The 17,469-nt window shown below is 41.4% G+C and overlaps 1 protein-coding gene across 9 annotated transcripts in view; it reads left to right on the top strand.

Moving 5' to 3' along the window:
* CADM1 (cell adhesion molecule 1) overlaps positions 1-17,469 on the top strand; it is a 318,714-nt gene that overhangs the window by 244,974 nt on the left and 56,271 nt on the right. For all 9 annotated transcript variants that reach the window (XM_027579183.1, XM_027579182.1, XM_027579179.1 and 6 more), the window contains exons 2-3: positions 10,661-10,807; positions 12,355-12,507. In XM_027579183.1, the coding sequence (XP_027434984.1) occupies positions 10,661-10,807; positions 12,355-12,507 (300 nt within the window). The remainder of the gene's footprint in view (positions 1-10,660; positions 10,808-12,354; positions 12,508-17,469) is intronic.

Below are 17,469 nucleotides of genomic sequence, written 5' to 3'. Positions count from 1 at the left end.
GAGTTGGGATCATTCAGCAGAACACACATCTTCCCTCTAAATACTGAAGGGCCATGTGTTCAGAGTATGACTTTAGCTTGATTCCTAAAGCATATAAATGAAATACAGTAGATCCTTCCAGTACTTCCTCTCTGCTTTGGCATCATAAAGCCTCATTAATATCGTGTGATTGTTAATAGCACCAGATCTAGAGTTAAATAGGCATAGGTTCAGGTATTGGTTCCAGCCACTTAATTAACTTCCCTAAATCTGTTTCCTCGTCTGTATAATGGGGGTGGTACTAAAATGATGAACCCCCTGGGATTGTTGAGGGTTAAATGAGACAATGTAACATAGCGCCTGGCACATAGAAAACATTTTAAAAATATATTAGCTATTGTTAGCATGCCGATGATTAAAATAATACCCCCTCCAGGAATAATGGGAGTTTTCCGGATATTAAAAAAAATTATTTTAAATAGTAATGAACACTTTGGAGAAGAAATAATTTGTTTCTCTTGCCTCCAGACTGGGAGAAAAGCAGTCTCTTCCCTCTTCTTCCCTGAGTGTAGTGATTATTGTTACATGTTATAACCTTGTGATTTTAAATATCTTATACTTATTATTAGTCTTTTGACATCCTGGAGGCAAATGTGAAGGAAAAAAAAAAGAAGAATCAGCTTTTAGTGAGTTCAAGGGAAAAGTGACCTCAGTTTAATCATGGTACGTCTTATCAAAGGGAAAATAATATTAAATTAGGTGCTTAAAATCCAAGTATAACAAATAAGGAAACACAAGGGCCCTTCCCATTGAGACTTGAGATTGGGGTTCTGAGGAAATTCAGTTTAAAGAACTTTAAAGAGGAGCACTTAGTAATAGCAACTATTGTAAACAATCTGCATCTCTAATGAGCTTACGACTTAGGGGCATTGACAAGTGTCACTTAAGGAAAAACATCCACAGTGAATGCTATCCCCATAGCCTTGAAATCCCAGATTTTTCATTTGGTTAGAAAAAAAGGCAACATTATATTTTCTTACAGGGTAATAGCTCACCGGAGGCCGCTGCGATGTATAATGTTATAAATGGTTTGGCTGCTAATAGGTCTTCTGGGGTGAGAGAGAAGTCCAAGTCTTTTTAATATTTGTGTCTTCCTTTGCGGTTTCCAAATATATCAGTATGTATTTTGAGTTTTAATCATGTAAATCTTTAGTTATGAATAGCATGTGGTTTGGGAGAAGTGGGTAGCTCTATTTGTGAATTAAAATTGTCGATTCCCGTTACCCCAGGCCTGAGCTGACTTGGGGACACAGGAGCGCTATGTTTGTTGGAGGGTGTGTGAGCCTGTGGTTTGTCAGCCTCCAGCTTCTGTCTACAGGATTCCTCCCTCTTAGAAGGTGACTTTCTTCCCCAGTAGCCCGTGTGCACAGATAGGGGAATTTTACACGGCTGGTTTTCAGTCTACAAAGTCGTCATTTGATATATCCCCAGGAATATAATCTCATATTATCGGTTCATTTGCAAAGCGGTTGACGTGCAAGATCAACAGTTGGCCTAAAGCACATTTTGTCTAAGAGAAACAATCTATTTTGAAATGCTGGAATACCACCCAGCCTTGAATTGCTACTGGAGCCGCTCAGTCTAAAACTGTTCTTCTATTCTTCTTTTGCCATAAGCGAGCATCACAGAATCAGATCCATTGAGAAGAATCTCCTTGCTTTGCCAACACAATTAGTTTTGTAAGAAGCCTCTGTCTTCAGATTGTTCTCCTCCAAAGTCCAAGTTGGATAACGGTGGTGGGTTTTTTTAATGAACATATTTTTAAGAGCCCCCTTTTCTCCCAAGAGCCCCTAAGCAGATTTAGCAGGCTTAGTAGGACTTTTCAGCGAGGTGATTTGAATGCCATCCTACCAGCAAATATAAATGACTTTTCTACTTTGGGGGCTCCTTTCTTAATTCTCACAAAACCTGTCCACCGGAGGGAGTTTTTCTTCAAGGCTAAGCTCTCCTCCCTCCAAAAAAAGATGCCATCTTTTTGATCAACGAAAAGCCACAAAACCTGTCCAGCTATGAAAAGGAGTTAATGGAGAAAAAAAAAAAAAAAAAAGTCTAGTATTTTAACCTTTCCATGTGAAGAGCCAAAGGATTCTGTGATTGTTATTATCTCATATGGTTTATTTGTAGATTTATTTCTTTTATTGCCCTGCGCTTTCTTGATAAGTGAAATTGAGTGGAAAAGCTGGTTCGTCTTTAATGGATGCGTATCACTCCTGATAAACATTCTCATGGAGGGCATTACACCTCTACATTTTATGGGATCTGGCAGCTTGGACCTTAGGCATCACAATGGCTTGACCCCTTTAGTGCTGGGGGCTCTGATGAAAAAGTCCTATTGAGCTCTGTCTTTTAAAAGCAAAGCAGCTCCTGTGATGGTTACAATTGAAATAGCGCGGGCACAAAAGCTGTAGCTACTTTCTTTTGTCCTGGTCTCCCTTGCAAAGAGTTTTCACACTTCTAATCAATGTTTCCTTTCACAAAAGAGATTCTCATCCTATATGTAAATACCAGTTGGACTGTGCTTGACCTCAGTTCTTCAGCCCTAATGCTGAAAACCAGTAGACACAAAGTTAAAAACAGCTTGATGGTTATTAGTCTTTCGAGTTAAGACTCCGGTCGCCTTTGGTCTGGCATGGTATACTTCTCTTAGAAGAGAAAAGCAGAAACAGCTCTTCTTGCAAATGAAGCGGTGCAAGAATAAAGAATTTCATGGGGACAGGAGAAACTTTACATAGTTCTTTACAATAATGTTTGTCCTATTTTAAAACCTGACTGCTTTCCAGTTTCCAAGTTGATGGTGGAATTATCAAAAATCTATTCACTAGGTAAATGTTGTTGGCTTTAGATCCATCGAAAACTAGGCTTGGAGCTGTGGAAGGTAAAACCTGGCGGTGCTGTTTTATACTACCCCTTCCGAAAGGAGCTTCAAAATATAAAGGATTTGCAAGACCTGTGATTTGCAGAACCGGACCTTTGTATAACTTGGTGTGGTTGATGTTCAGTTAGACCCTGAGCTGAATGCATTGTGGCCAACCACCGCCATAAGCATCAATATTCTTGGCTGGCCCCCTTCATGTGCATTTTGGAGTTAAAGGTGAAATTCCATCTTTAACCCCCTTGTGGTTGTCTGAGCAGTGATTGATGAACTAGATGTGATTCCCTGCAGACCTTTCAAAGGGTGGATGAAGGATGGAATTTCAGCCTTTTTTTTTTTTTTAAACCAGGGCTTTTGCTTAATACAGCTTTTAAAATTAATGTCCTTTTTTGAATGCCAAGAAAACAAAGGGAATTTCTCAGAGTGCATGCAGCTTGACACAATAGGCCTTAATTGGTGTCAAGGAGATGTTAGGATGAATGGGGAAATGCCCATTTAGCTGATAAGACTGAAAAGTGGAGCCTTGTTATAAGCTGTCATCTCAACGTGTATTTAAACTATAGCAAAACTGAAACATATTTGCCATATAGATCATAATGACTCCAAAGGAGCCATTATACTCTATTATGTAATTACATAATCAAAGCATGCATAGTAATCAGCTTTTGGAATTCAATGCTAATCAAACATACCTATAGTATGTGTTTAAGCTAAAATAGAGAACGTTAATTTGCCATTAGTCAACTAAACAAGAATGTGTATACAGAATATTCATGAATAGCTTAATGTTGTGTCAGATGATATTTTTTGTTTTGTATTCAGGGGAAATCAACAATTTTAATTGACGCAGAAACCAGCACTGAGGAAGATTACTCTTTAACTTGCTGTTCAAAAATTTGCCTCACCTTTTACTGATTATAAAAGGAGATTAGATTAAATTCAGTATTTTTTTTCCTTCCATAAGCTCAAGTGACACAACAGTAATTATGTTACAGGAGATTCTTAATGAGATCCTGACCATCTCCATACCATAGGATATAGTGTTCTAAATGCTACATGTAAAGCAAAGCTTGAAAACAAAACAAAACCTCAAGCATATATTGCTTTTGTAATTAGAAACAAATCAGTGTTATTCAGAAATAGCCAAGAATAGAAATACCTTGGTGGCCCATTGGGAAGTGTGGCCTCTACTTTTGCCTGGGCCTCATGCTTGCCATGTGACCGGCTATTTCCCCTCCCTGAGCCCTAGTATCTTCGTCTAGCAAAATGAGAGCATTGCTCCCGAGGTTCCTTTCAGTTCCTTTGACCTCTGATTTCATAAAGGTTCTGTGAAAAAGAAAGTGACACAAATGAAATGTTTTCGTCGAGGGCACCTGGTTGGCTCAGTTGGTTGAGCGACTGCCTTTGGCTCAGGTCATGATCCCGGAGTCCCGGGATCGAGTCCCACATCGGACTCCCTGCTCAGCGGGGAGTCTGCTTCTCCCTCTGACCCTCTTCCCTCTCGTGCTCTCTATCTCTCATTCTCTCTCTCTCAAATAAATAAATAAAATCTTAAAAAAAAAAAAAGAAAGAAATGTTTGGTCGATGTCACATACTCTTGCCCACTCGGTTATTTGTGAAGTCAATTTAGTTTATTTTAACTCCAAACTTTATGAGCTACGGGGTTCGCTTTGGTAATCATTTGGTCCCCTGAGTAGACAGTCCTTGGAACATTGGACTTAACTGTTTGGGATAGCAAAACACGGATGGGGATCAAAAAGGTTAAGAAAAGCTTTGTAAACAGCAGACAGATTGAATGCTTTTGATTTTAAATAAATACTCAAGTATTGAAGTTGAAGATTGAATTATCGCCTCTCTTTGAAATAAAGAACTATATTTATGTTGAAGTGGTCTCGCCCTTAACCTTAATGCACTCTGATGGGCTCATCTTTTTGGACGCTGGTTCTCACTCACTGTCTCTTGTCTGCACTTTGGATGACTAAAAACGTTACTGTACTATTTAAATGGGACTAAACTCTTTCATCAAAAGCCTTCGTGGCTTGAACTTCAAATAATTTATTTTCAAATTACTTTTACTGTAATTCTTATTAATTCAAATAGATTTCTGATTTGATATAAAACGCTATAAATGCAAGGAACAGTTTAATGAATTGAAAGATAGGATTGAGTCTTTTAAAGGAAATGTACAAAATATGCTGACAATAATTGCTTAGATAGAAATCAAATCTTAATGGCTTTGTTAATGATTTGTAGTGAACACTGTGTTTACGTTGACTTGGGGGAACATACGCAGCTAGAAAGATTTTTCCCTCTGGATTTCAACAGAATCTTAATTTTTTTTCATTTCCTGAACCGTACTCATTTCTAGTGCTAGCTCTGAGAAACGTTAGCAGGAACTGTGGGATCTCTCTTGGTGATGGTTTTAATTGGGTCGGGGGTAAGGGTGGTTTCTTCAAGTTGGGCACATACCAAACGTGGTTATAAAAATGGGGATCCCACAGAATGGAGAAGGGGGGCAAAACTATTTGCAATTTTAAGACACAGAGGGCTCACAGACCAATAGAAAATAAGATTTTCAAAAACAAGTGTTTTTGACTCCTTGGAAAGTCTAAACTTAGATATCTCTTGGAGGGGAAGAATTAATAATCCTGAGCCTTTAATTAGTGCAAAACTTTGAGAACTATGGTGGCTCTTTGGAGTTCATGACTATGTTGATCATTGGCAGGGTTTGTTCATTCTTGGGGGGTTTTGTTGTTTTTGTTTTGTTTTTGCAATCTATATTTTTGGTTTGACTTTTGCCTATTTAGGTAGCCTGACTGTGCCGATTTCTTGTTAGGTGCAGTCTTCCATGTAGCAGAGGGGAGGGGAGGGGAGGAAAAAAAATTTCCTTAATATGATTTTGCTACTGAAGGAGTAGGTCAGGGGACTCTATTTGCTCTTTCTCTGGGCAAACTGTCTTCCCAGTGAAGAGTCATCTGTGTTCCTTGGTGTCAGTAAGAGTTTACATAGTTGCCATAGTATAAACCAAATTCTGTTCTAACTCTGACTTGCCCTTTATTATAGACTTGACTGGAGAGACTCCCCCGGTGTAAATGAAGTGCTTTCTTTATTAGCAGCCGGGCAGCGGAGGCGAGCTCCCTGTTCTGGCAAATGACTGCCATGCTCGGGGATCGAAGGCGTTCTCCAGGGGCAAAGGGTGTCGAGTGCCAAGAGAAAGAAGCCATAGTCAACAAGGTGCTTTACAGTCAGGACAGTTTCTCTCTCATCTTCAAGTGCTTAATTGTGTTTGGATAAATTACGGAAATTAAAAAAAAAATCAGAAGTTGCTCATTGGGAAATAACCCTCTTTAAAAACAAGTTTAATTCTCCAAGGCAGAGCCAATAGAACCTTGGCAGCAGATCCTGAGGTTGGCTGGGTTAAAAGTACAAACTGTATGGGCCAGAGAAAGCTGACAGAACTGGGTTCAAACACCAGCCCCGGCACTTGGCCGAATTACATTAGGCAACTTATTTGAACTGCTCTGGGTCTCCTGTTCTTAACCTTTAAAGTTGGGGGTATTGGAAACAACAGGAGTTTGAGAGGGAAACGTGTGCAAGGCACCGAGCACTGTGCCTGGCACTGGAGAAAAGTTTGCCCCCTTCCCCTCTCCTCCTTCTGGCCTCTGGCCCTAAGATTGGCCCCATCACCCTCTTCAGGCGGCCATACTGTGGAGGATGTAGGTGGCAGTCGATGCCTCGGTTGTGTGTAATGCCATTGAAGTAGTCTGCAACCAAAGGAGGTTTCAGGAAAGAATCCCTGAGTTAAGCCAGTTGAAGACTGAACGAATAGGGGACTGATGAGCCCGTGGCACCCCCACCGCACCCCAGCCCTAACGAACTCTGCTCAGATGGTCTTTACCAATCATCGAAGTTTTTTTTTTTTCTTTTCTTAGACAATATGCTTTCTCTGTCATGTAATCAATGTCCTAGCAACTTCTAGTATACTGCGGGAGACTTGCTGGCCTCTCCAGAGCCAGAGTTGTATTTTCAGAAATTGGGGGGCAAATCGGGAAGTTCTAGGGAATACAGTTGCTGATATAAATAAAAATCCAGTTTGATGCTGTCTTAAACCTCACCCATACACACCAATTAGCAGTCAAAAATGTCTGTACATGTCAGACATTGTTCCGCCCTTAAAATAAATTACCTTGCTGTTAACAGCCTTATTTAATGGCTGCAATGTATTGTACCTACTTGATTTCTTTTGCCCAGAACATGTGCTATTTCTGCCTTGACAGTGTATCTGCTAATTGAGTTTTAGAAAATCAGGAAGGTTTTTTTAAACGGATTATTTAAGAAAAGGTACCTACGTTGCCTGTTTGTACCCTTCTGCTACACTTCAAGTTGTGTTCTGTAACAACCTAATTGTCGTGATATCTGTTTCAAGGGGAAATTTATCAAGTCAGAGTGCACCCTTCTGTTTGGAAGAAATATTTGAGGATGTGAGCAGAAATTATTTTTACATAAAGGCTTCAGGCAGTTAAGAGTACTGACATACAAATTGTATTTTCATCACTGTCATTCACATTCGGCGCCTCAAATAAATAGGTCATTATTATTCCATTGCAGCATATCCTATGGTGCCTCGAAGTATGGAGCTCTGTTTAATATAACTGCTGTCCAGCTGACCCGTGTAATTTATTGGTGATTTTTACAGTGACATTCTTGGGCCACCAGCATCAGCCAAGGCACTTTGATCTCTTTCAGCAAAATACTTCATTATCGCTTGTGATTTTTTAGCCTTAGTGTTATAACCATGTTAACATAGCTAGGAACTGTCATTTTCTGAGACATCGGATTTGAGGTTGGCTTTAGCAATTTCAAAAAATAATACGGTAATGATGATGACACCACCGTGGATTTGCAGAGCACATCATGTGCCAGAGCCCACGAGGGCAAAAATGTGCAGATGGCAAAAATTTTACCTGAATGACTTCATAATAGCACACTAAAGTGATTCGGTCTTATGTTACCTAGTTATAAGTAATAATTAAGAAGGTGTAGACTTTTTAACAGACAAACCCCCTCTGATTCTGTTTTATTACCTTAACTGTGCAAAACACAGAATCACGGTCACCTCCTCTTTGTCTCCATCTCTGATGCTAACATCTGATAGCCTTAATGTGGATACAGATGCTACTCAGGAAGAATATACCGGCATTCCGAGGGAGGACTAACACTAAAAGGTATAGTTCGTCCCACAGAGAGTATCTTATTAGGGTCCATTTGAATAGCAACTGGCTTGAAGTTCCGGCACCCCCAAGATGGTGGTTAGGATCTATCTGTAAGGCGTGGTTGATGTTGAAGGGATTGAGGCCTATCCCCGGGTGGCCTTTCCATGGGTTCCTTTTGGACATGGAAGATTCTTACTTACGATGGTAGCAAACTTCTTTAGATGGAGGAACTCTCCACCCGCAACCGAGTTGGACCCTATTTGGTATTCTCATCGCCTCAGGGCAAGTCCCGTGACTTCCGACCGATGCAACATTGGAATTGGGTGGTTTAATTTTTCCTTAATTTTCTTACTAGATTGGGTTACCCTGAGGAAATAAGGGTATCGTCCTTTCTGTACATACTTTTGCCAGGGCCAGTGAAAAACTACCTTGAAAAGCTTGCTTGATTGGCAAGAATTCCCCTTTCCTTGTTCTTTTCTCAAATCTGGGAATACACTGCTCCCTCCAGCTGGCTTCTGAATTCTGTGTTTGTCAGAGAAATCTATGGTGGGAAAAATAAGCATTCCTTCGTGGGTTTTTTTTTGTTTTTTGATCACTTTTTCTCTTGGTTGTTATTCCACAACATTGTTCGGCCCACTCAGCCTTCACTGCTGGATCAAGCTAGGGAAAATTTACCCTTTCGCTCACTACAAGCCCAGTGGGCCTGCGTTCCTCACACCTAGGTTAATTCCCTGCGTCAGAGATCTCAGGGCTGGGTTTTACTTTGGTTGGCTCCTTCAAGCACCAAGAGTTTTTGTTTGTCTGTGGCTCTAATAATTTTGTCCTTACCCCTAGTTCCCGCCTTTCTAATCCTCTATCAGAGGCTGCTCTCTTTCTAGGTGGATTTGGCTTAAAGCCATCTCAGACACCCTTGCCACACACTTCCTCGCTGTGCCCTGCCAAAAAAGGATCCTTCAGCAGAAATATGATAGCAGGTGGAAATCCTCCATTTATTCTAATTGCATCTCTATTTGTGCGCCCGCTCTCTCACTCCCTGTCTTGCAGTAGTGTTTATCTTTGGTCTTTGTTTCTAAATGTGACAAAGTTGGGTTTAGGGCTTTTCTTTTGTGTTTGTTTTGGTGGGGGGAGTGAACGAACCACCCTGATCTATAATTACCTAGAAAGCTTGGGAAGACGGGCAGTGAGCCTTCATTCTTGTATCCACACTGAACACGTGGGGTTGCCTGATTAACGTTGGGATTTGACAACTAGAGAGAGGATGGTGATGGTGATGATGACGGCAGCCACCATTTATTCAGTTTTATAAGAAGCTAGACACGGTGCTAAATGCTTTAGATTTATTACCTTCCTCAGTCCTTCCGACAGCTCTCTGAGAGGGCTTTGAATTACTGTCCCCATTTTGCAGATGAGAAACTGGCTCAGGGACTTTAAATACTTTACTTGAGGTCATACAGCCAAAAAGCAATCTTCCTCTTCCCCTTCCTGATCGACCATTATACACATTTCCCACTCCACACTTTTTATTCCATACGTGAATCTTAGATACCAGTTTTCACTCACGTGGCGGCTTCTGAAAGGCCAGGACAGTGCCCCGTATTTCTATGTCCTCTGCTGTGCTGGGTGCAGAATGGGACATTCTACAATTACTTCATCTTCGGCTGATGAATTGAATTCTCCTCTTCTCCTACCTGCGCTGTGGATCATACGGGTCATTTGTGAGGGGCCCTGACTGCTGTCACTAATCATAGAAGCAACAAACGAGAGCAGATCTGGAGATGAGCCTTCGATCGGTGGATCTGAACGCCTTGACTTTGTGCCAAGTTCTGAAAGAGAACGTCTACATGGCTAGGTGGGGGTGATCGACAGAAGGGGCCTGGTTTGGGACCGCCTGGGGCTTTGGGTGAGTCGTGAAGGCATGAGTTTCTGAGAGCAGAGGAACCGACTGAACTCTGAGGCTTCCCAGGGTATTACTGGGATCCCAGAGCTTCCTACTTGGGTAGGTCCTGGCTCCTGCCCAGTAAACAGTGGGACGGCCTGTACCTTGGGAATGACGACATCCGCCAACAAGATGAGATTATATCCTGAGCCCTCCTCCCTACTTCTGTTAAGTGGCCCCTTGAGTTTTCTGTGAGGCGACCAAATAGCTTAGCTCAAGGGCGTGTGAGCTGAGGTGGAGGATATGCTTCTCCCCTACTCCATTCGGGAGAGCTGCAGCTTCTTAGAAAAGTCAGCTCTCCGACCTTTCCATACCTTTCCAGCGCACTCCTCAACTGGTACAAGAAACCGGGGGCTGGGACGTGGGCATCACGACTTTTGAGAGCATGTTGATCCCAGGCTTAGTCACATTTTGCCCCTGGGTCTCTCTGGGATCAACGGACTCACTTTGTGGACTGAGGAGGAAGATGGGAGCCACCCCAGTATCGCCCTTGGTGCCCATTTTGGAATACGTTTCTTGTCTTTTGTTCTAACTGAGCCATTAACCAAATTTTAATTGATGGAAATCCCTTTCTCCTTTTTTTTTTTTTTTTTTTTTAAGGCGATGGACAGAATTTGTTTACGAAAGATGTGACAGTGATCGAGGGAGAAGTCGCAACCATCAGCTGCCAAGTCAATAAGAGTGACGACTCTGTGATTCAGCTGCTGAATCCCAACAGGCAGACCATTTATTTCAGAGACTTCAGGCGTAAGTTTCTATCTCTGTAGCATTAGGTGGCAACTTTTTTTTCTTACATGTTGTCTTGATAAAGAGATTACCAAGGCCTCCTTTTCTAAATTTAATGTTAGATGCTTAAAGTTTAGTCAATTCTTCAGAGGGAAGAAGAGACATGCAATCATAATCTTTCTACTTAATAGAAACCTTGAATGGTCCCTTTTAAAAGTAAAGCAGTCTTACTTTGCAATAGGAATTGATTGTAGTAATTCAAGGTGAATTGCAATTGAGTCCCAAATACTTAGCTGACACAAACAACTCAAATAGGGTAAGGCAAGGAAAATAGAGCATTCTGAAGGGTAATCTGTTTGGTTTGAAGATGGAAGTTTCCAAGGCAATGTGTGCCTATAAAGACAAAGCCAAAATCTCCTATCACCGTAACCTCTGGTAGACAGAGGTTACCATGTGCCGAAGTCTTAGCAAATGTGATATCCCAAAAAGTAATCGTTGGAACTTAATTGTGTATCCCAGAAATGGTTCAAATGGATCTCAGAGCTTTAACCGGAGCAGGAATCAGGTCTTTCACAAGATCGCTCTTTGGGAGCATGGGTGCCTAATCAAAGCAGATGTCCCTTCACATCTGCTTGTCCCCATTCTCCCCAATGGCCCAGAACATTCATGAACTGTGGAAAGAGTTGATAAAACTAAGGAACAGCTCAGAGCACGAAGGAAGGTAAAAGAAGAGGAGCCAGCCATTTTTAGAGTGAATTTTTGTCATTATAAATGAATTTAGCCTTTGCCAAAATTGACACAAGGACTTTAAAAGTGAATATTTGAAATTAATAAAGAGCCCACAGACGTGATTTTTGTGGTGACTCTGATTTCCTGCTTTATCCTCATCTGTCTCCCACTGTGAAGTTGAATGCAATTAGGAAACTGCAGGCGGGGTCTGAGGCTTTGGGAGGCCCTGGGTCGTGGACTCTGGGCAGCTGCACCTCCAACAGTACCAAATACAAAGGTGCATCCAAGTTAAATTGGATTGTTTTGCGATGAATTTTTTTTTAATTATTTCCATCTTGTTTTTGAAATTACTGATAGTGAATTTTTTTATCTTCATAATTTGGAACTGCTTTTTTTTTTTTTTAAGGTGCCCCAGATTTTTTAGAGACAACTCAAAAGCCTCTATAGGTCCTCCTCCCTGAACTTTCAGTGCCCACAGCCTGCGCTTTCGTTCTGTTTTCGTTTTACTGAACTCCGGTGGAGAATCTGAAACAGTTTACGAACAAGGGCTGGAAACTGACAGCAAGGAGCACACACGTGCGTGCCTACACCCATAAGCCCTGGTGTGTGTCGGTTTCCTTTCGGACACGGTTATTTGTCTACATGCAGTTATTGCAGAAGCCCAAAATAGTAATTCAAGAAGCATGAAGCAGTACTCAACAGGTGCACGAAGACTTAATCGACTTTTCTTCTCTGTAGTGGCTTTTCGAGTCTCCTAACGTTCTCCTCCCCTAGATAAGGAAAATGGACTGTGTGTCATGTCTTCCTACTAATCACTACCTCTGTGTTTTGTTTCACAGCTTTGAAGGACAGCAGGTTTCAGTTGCTGAATTTTTCTAGCAGTGAACTCAAGGTGTCGCTGACAAATGTCTCAATTTCGGATGAAGGGAGATACTTCTGCCAGCTCTACACTGACCCCCCACAAGAAAGTTATACCACAATCACAGTGCTGGGTGAGAGACGCGTGGGGGTGTGTCCTGGGAAACGGAGTGGGAGGGCCCTTACTACCGATGGCTTCCGGCAGCAAGGAAGAGGTTAATGGTAAATTTTGCTGTTCAAACCTGTTTTAGGAAGAATCAACGGCCATCTTGCTGAATTTTAAAAATAGCCTATTTTACCAAACACTCTAAGGAATGGCAGTCAGCAGTCTTTGTAGATCCCACCTGCTCTTGGGTTTCAGCCCTCAAGCTTCAGAAGCAAAGATCAAGAGAATTTAGAGCCCTCAAATGAATCACTCACCACATGAAATGTCATTGCTTCTAAATGACCAGGATGTTCTTTTTCCCCTTCTGTGCAGGAGTGGAGGAGGTGGGCTACCCCATCTATGCCCCATGACAGAGCTCGCTTATAAAATCTGCTTAACAATTTTTCCGTCTGAGTTACATCTCATTTAATATTGTTGCTCTCCTTACCTTCGGCTTTACTCACCGCCTTGTGTATTGCTTATACCCTAGACGATGCTATAAAAATCATACCCCACGAACACACACTTTGCCACAAATTGCAACCGTTGGACATAAAAGAATTAAGAGCTTCTAGGGGCGAGGAGGCTGATAATAAGCAAGGACTGTTGACAGGCTGCTAAGGACACTTCTAGGGAGTTGAATGTCTTACACTCACCAGATTGTGATTTTCAGGAAAACCCCAGTAGCTAAGTTTCCATATTTAGATTTTGATAGAGGCAGCAGATACTCCTGTGTTGAAGGTGGTCTGAATTAGTCACCTCTTAGACAAACGTGTACACCAGTACGTAACAGCAGCTGATTGGGATTTTTGAAAGCGAGTTTTCAAGGACGTACACTATAGAATGAGGCAAGATCTCTGATTTACACCTTCAGAAAGACGATGAATCAAAGTCCATTTGAGGCGGCAGAGTGCAGCTTTTCAGTGTAATGATATGAAGATTAAGGAAGAAAGATAAACATGAAGGACATTTCCGCTTGGTGTGTGTGAACATATATGTATTTCTGGATGTACATACTGGACTGCTGCCTCGGGAAAATATTTTTTCATTCATTAAACTAAAACATGTCCCTAGTGCTTACATACATGTTCTTGATGAGAGTAATACTGATTAGGAAGTCCTGTTCCATGTCAGGTCATGCAGTTTCTAACTTGGTCTGTGTTGGACAGTAGATCACTTGCAGAGGTACATGTCTGCTTTCATTTTAGCATTAATCCCTATTAGACCTGCAGAAATAATCAGCATGGAAGGTTTTGCTGGGATGACTTAATTTGGTGTTTTTCAGGTGCGCCTTGAGGTTTTCTGTCCATGTAGTTGTTGAGAAGTATTTGAAAACACTGTGCAGCCAGTGAGTTACTCCAATAAGCAGACTTCAAGCCGACCATCTGCCCAGTGACCCGTCACTGGTTATGGCCTTTCCATAAGAGTAATAGCAATGGAATGGACTATTATAGCTTTCAGGGTATTTTTCTACCTATACCTTTTAAGTATGACCATCCTCCACAGGAGGAAATGATAAGAAGAGAGATGAGCCATGCTGCCTGGGTTACAAAGCACATGGTGCAAATCTAGAATCTTAGACCTTGAAACAGACCCTATTGTTCTGTCTCACAACCTTTGTGTCTTTTAGCCTGGGTTGTTTTCAATAAAATCCCAAATGTGCCTGAAGGTGCACCTCTTTTGTTTTTGGGAGTAGGTCTGGCCACAGGCAAGCGCTGAATGCCTGTCAGTTTCCGGAATCTGGGACATTTGTTCGCGGACCCCCTGGATTGGGCCAGTTTGACTGAATATACCCAGTGCTTGGGAGTCAACATGACAGCACTAGACTTTTGAGAGGCATTTATGCCTGTAATCCTGTTGGAGGTCTGATTATTCTAGAAGTAATAGGTTCCTGCTTGTCTTGTATAGAAGCATTAACTTAAACATACTTGAAAGTAATACCAGTAGATGCTCTTTCTGCAGATATTATGTATTCATTTAATATTCTTGCCACTGAATTGACTCTGGGAGTCTTTGACGGAGTGAAATTGTTGTCATCAGTGTTTGAGTCTTTCACATTCCAAAATCTGACAATTTCCACTGATACTCATATATTCAAACCTTTTTCCTAAGGTTTAGAATTTTCAGATATTCTAATGAATGAAGAGTGATCTATTAGCATCTTCGTTTCTATCTATGGTTCTCTGAAAAGGACTCCATATATACTTACACAGCTGTCAAACTTCTTCATAGGTTGAAGATGCTCATTTTAGTGCATGTGTCTATTAGCTGTTTGAAGCATTCAGCAAAAATTTCAGCATAATTACCAGACGTAGAGATGGTTATTTGTTAGTTACTATTACGTGTATTATCTGATCCATGTAAAAACTGAAAACTCGCCGATGATATTTTGCATGCATTTGGGTGCCTTTTAGGATATCCATTCACTCGCTCCACTTGTGTGAGTTGGTTCCTTTCTCTAGATTGTAGTGTAGAACTCTCTTTATACCAGTATTCGTGGAAACAGCGGAATGAGAAAGAGAATACACCGCTTTAAGATAAATATAGTTACTGATAATAGCAGCTAATATTATTACAGTTCTGTCCTTCTAAGATTAGTGTTCACTCCTAAGATTCCAGGAGCAGGAGAACCTAATTATTTCAAAGGGTTTTGGAGTGAGATTTCACATACTGATCAGCTTTAAGACTCCTCTTTTGTTGTAATTAACGTGTGACTCATCTTGATATTGCTGATTTTTTTTAATGTTGTAGGCGTAATGTTTATAATGAGCACTCTTATAGATTTGAGGTTAGCTAAGAAGAACCTTGACATTTCTTTGCTATTTTCTAGTATTTCTCACTGTGATTTCCATTCAGGTTTTCATCTGTATGCACCTCCTTACATACATCTTTGGTTATTTTCATTAATGGCCGCAGGCAGTTTTTACTAAATGTGTCTGTTTAGTAGAGCACGTTTAAGTGTATTCTCTGGTTAGTAGCGGTTTTAATTCATTTTTCCCACAAATGGATTTTTATACTTGACTAATCACTTTTGTATTAGAGTAGACACTGTGGAGTTGAAGGGAAAACAGGGTACAATTAATAGACCAAAATAAATTTCAACTTTTTCTTGTCCGACCCCATTCTTTTCTTTTTAGAAAGACTTAAATCACCTCGTTTATGTTTTCCAAAGCTTTCTTGCTGTTAAAAAAAATCAGAGAAGTCACCTTTATAATATCAATAAACCATTGTGACCCACATGATCAGATTTGATTTTAGGTTTGCAAACCACACAGCTCCCACTACGCTTGACTGTTTCTTCTCATCTTAGTAAAGTCAGAAATCCTGGCCACACTCTTGAGAACACTGTGGACTTGGAATAAAATCACTCAGTTCTTTCTCAGGATGCTCTTCTCAATGACAAATAAGTCCTTTATTTTTCTGCACTGGTCCCGTTTTCCACGACGCGGCAAGTTGTCCACATGTTTACTTTAGCTACGAAGTTAGATGATGTCAGCTGTTCGGGAAGTTGACCCGAGGACCTAGCATGGGTACTGGTGTCCTCCAGAAGGGTTAGGGGACTTGACGGTATATGTGTTGCAGGAGAGGAAGAAGCAGCATAAGTGATGCCAAGCAGTAGGTAATCCATAACAAAGAGGGTCTCTTTGCTGCTGGTCAGGCTCTGAGCATCCAGACAAAATCTAAGAGGCATTGGTAGGTGTTCCTCTGGCCTCGTTTATACGTGCACTTTTCCATCTCCTTCCTTTGAACCCGGCAGACATGATTGGTAATGCAGACTCTCGTCTCCGTGACCGCCTCCATCTCCCAGAGAGAAATACCCTGGAAGAGGAACAGCTAGTGGCGGTCAGGGGGAACCTGTAATGAGGAGAGCTAAGCTTTCAGGCCATGAGAAAGGAGAGCATGAAGGAAAGAGCCCCAGGAGCACACAGGACACAAATGCCTGACAAAGCCTGTGTTGGAGGCTGGGTGCCATTGAGACTTGACTGTGGTGTGTGCTGGAAGCTCTTAACAGGTCGGGGATCTCTTCCCATCAAGATTCCCAGGTCACCAGAGAGCCACCAGCAGGGTTTTTCTCCAAAGTTACACAAGCAGGCTGGAATCCGATGGGCTCCATTCCCCTCTTTGTCCTATCCAAAGAGGGCTGCTTTCCTGGAGTCTCCCCTACTCAGTTTGAATTTTCTTAAATTGCGTGCTATCTCTTCAGTTACCGTACTCGATCCCATTTCTCGTTGGGTGGCATGGCATATGCCAACATCAAGAATGATTTCCATCACTCTTATTTTTGTCTGAACCTTAACAGGAATTACTATTGTCTGACTTTCATTTCTCCATGTGGGGGGGGGGGTGGGGCGTTCCTATGTCTTTTACTCTATGGTGGTTTTGTCTTCTTGCCTCCTACTTTGCTCCCCCTAGCTCACCGAGATCTTATTTTTTTCAGGCTTGGGCAATCTTTTCCTCTGACATTTGCTCTAACAATAGCATTTTATTTCAATATTCCTACGATACCACACTCAGAATTTGGGACTTTTGTTGGTCCAAAACATCTAGTCTCTGTGTGTATTCCCTGTCAACTCTCTGGGTGTGTGTGATGAAAATCTGTAACCATCCCGATTGTCATCTGGCAAGAATATCCACGTTCAGGAAATAGCTAGCTGAAGTCGTCCCATTTACTTTTGTTGCTGCCTTTCTGTGTCACTTAAAATGCTGGCAGATGTGCAACGCCAAATTGGATGTTAGACTATCTCTCTTTACGCTTGTTTGTTTGTTGTTGTTGTTTTTTGTTTTTTTGTTTTTTTTTAATGCAAGCGAGGGTAGTTCTCTGCCATGTTTAACTACTCATTTGGGCCATATCGCTTTGGCAACACATCCAATTGAGCAACTGTGTTCTTTTCCTTTTATACAGAGAACAAAGAAGAAACCTGCTTTTTCTCTAATATTCACCCCCCCACAC

This window comes from Zalophus californianus, chromosome 11 (assembly GCF_009762305.2).
Source record: "Zalophus californianus isolate mZalCal1 chromosome 11, mZalCal1.pri.v2, whole genome shotgun sequence".
Taxonomy (NCBI): Eukaryota; Metazoa; Chordata; class Mammalia; order Carnivora; family Otariidae; genus Zalophus; species Zalophus californianus.
Note: the sequence above shows the minus strand (reverse complement) of the source record. Positions and strands in the feature narration are given on the sequence as shown.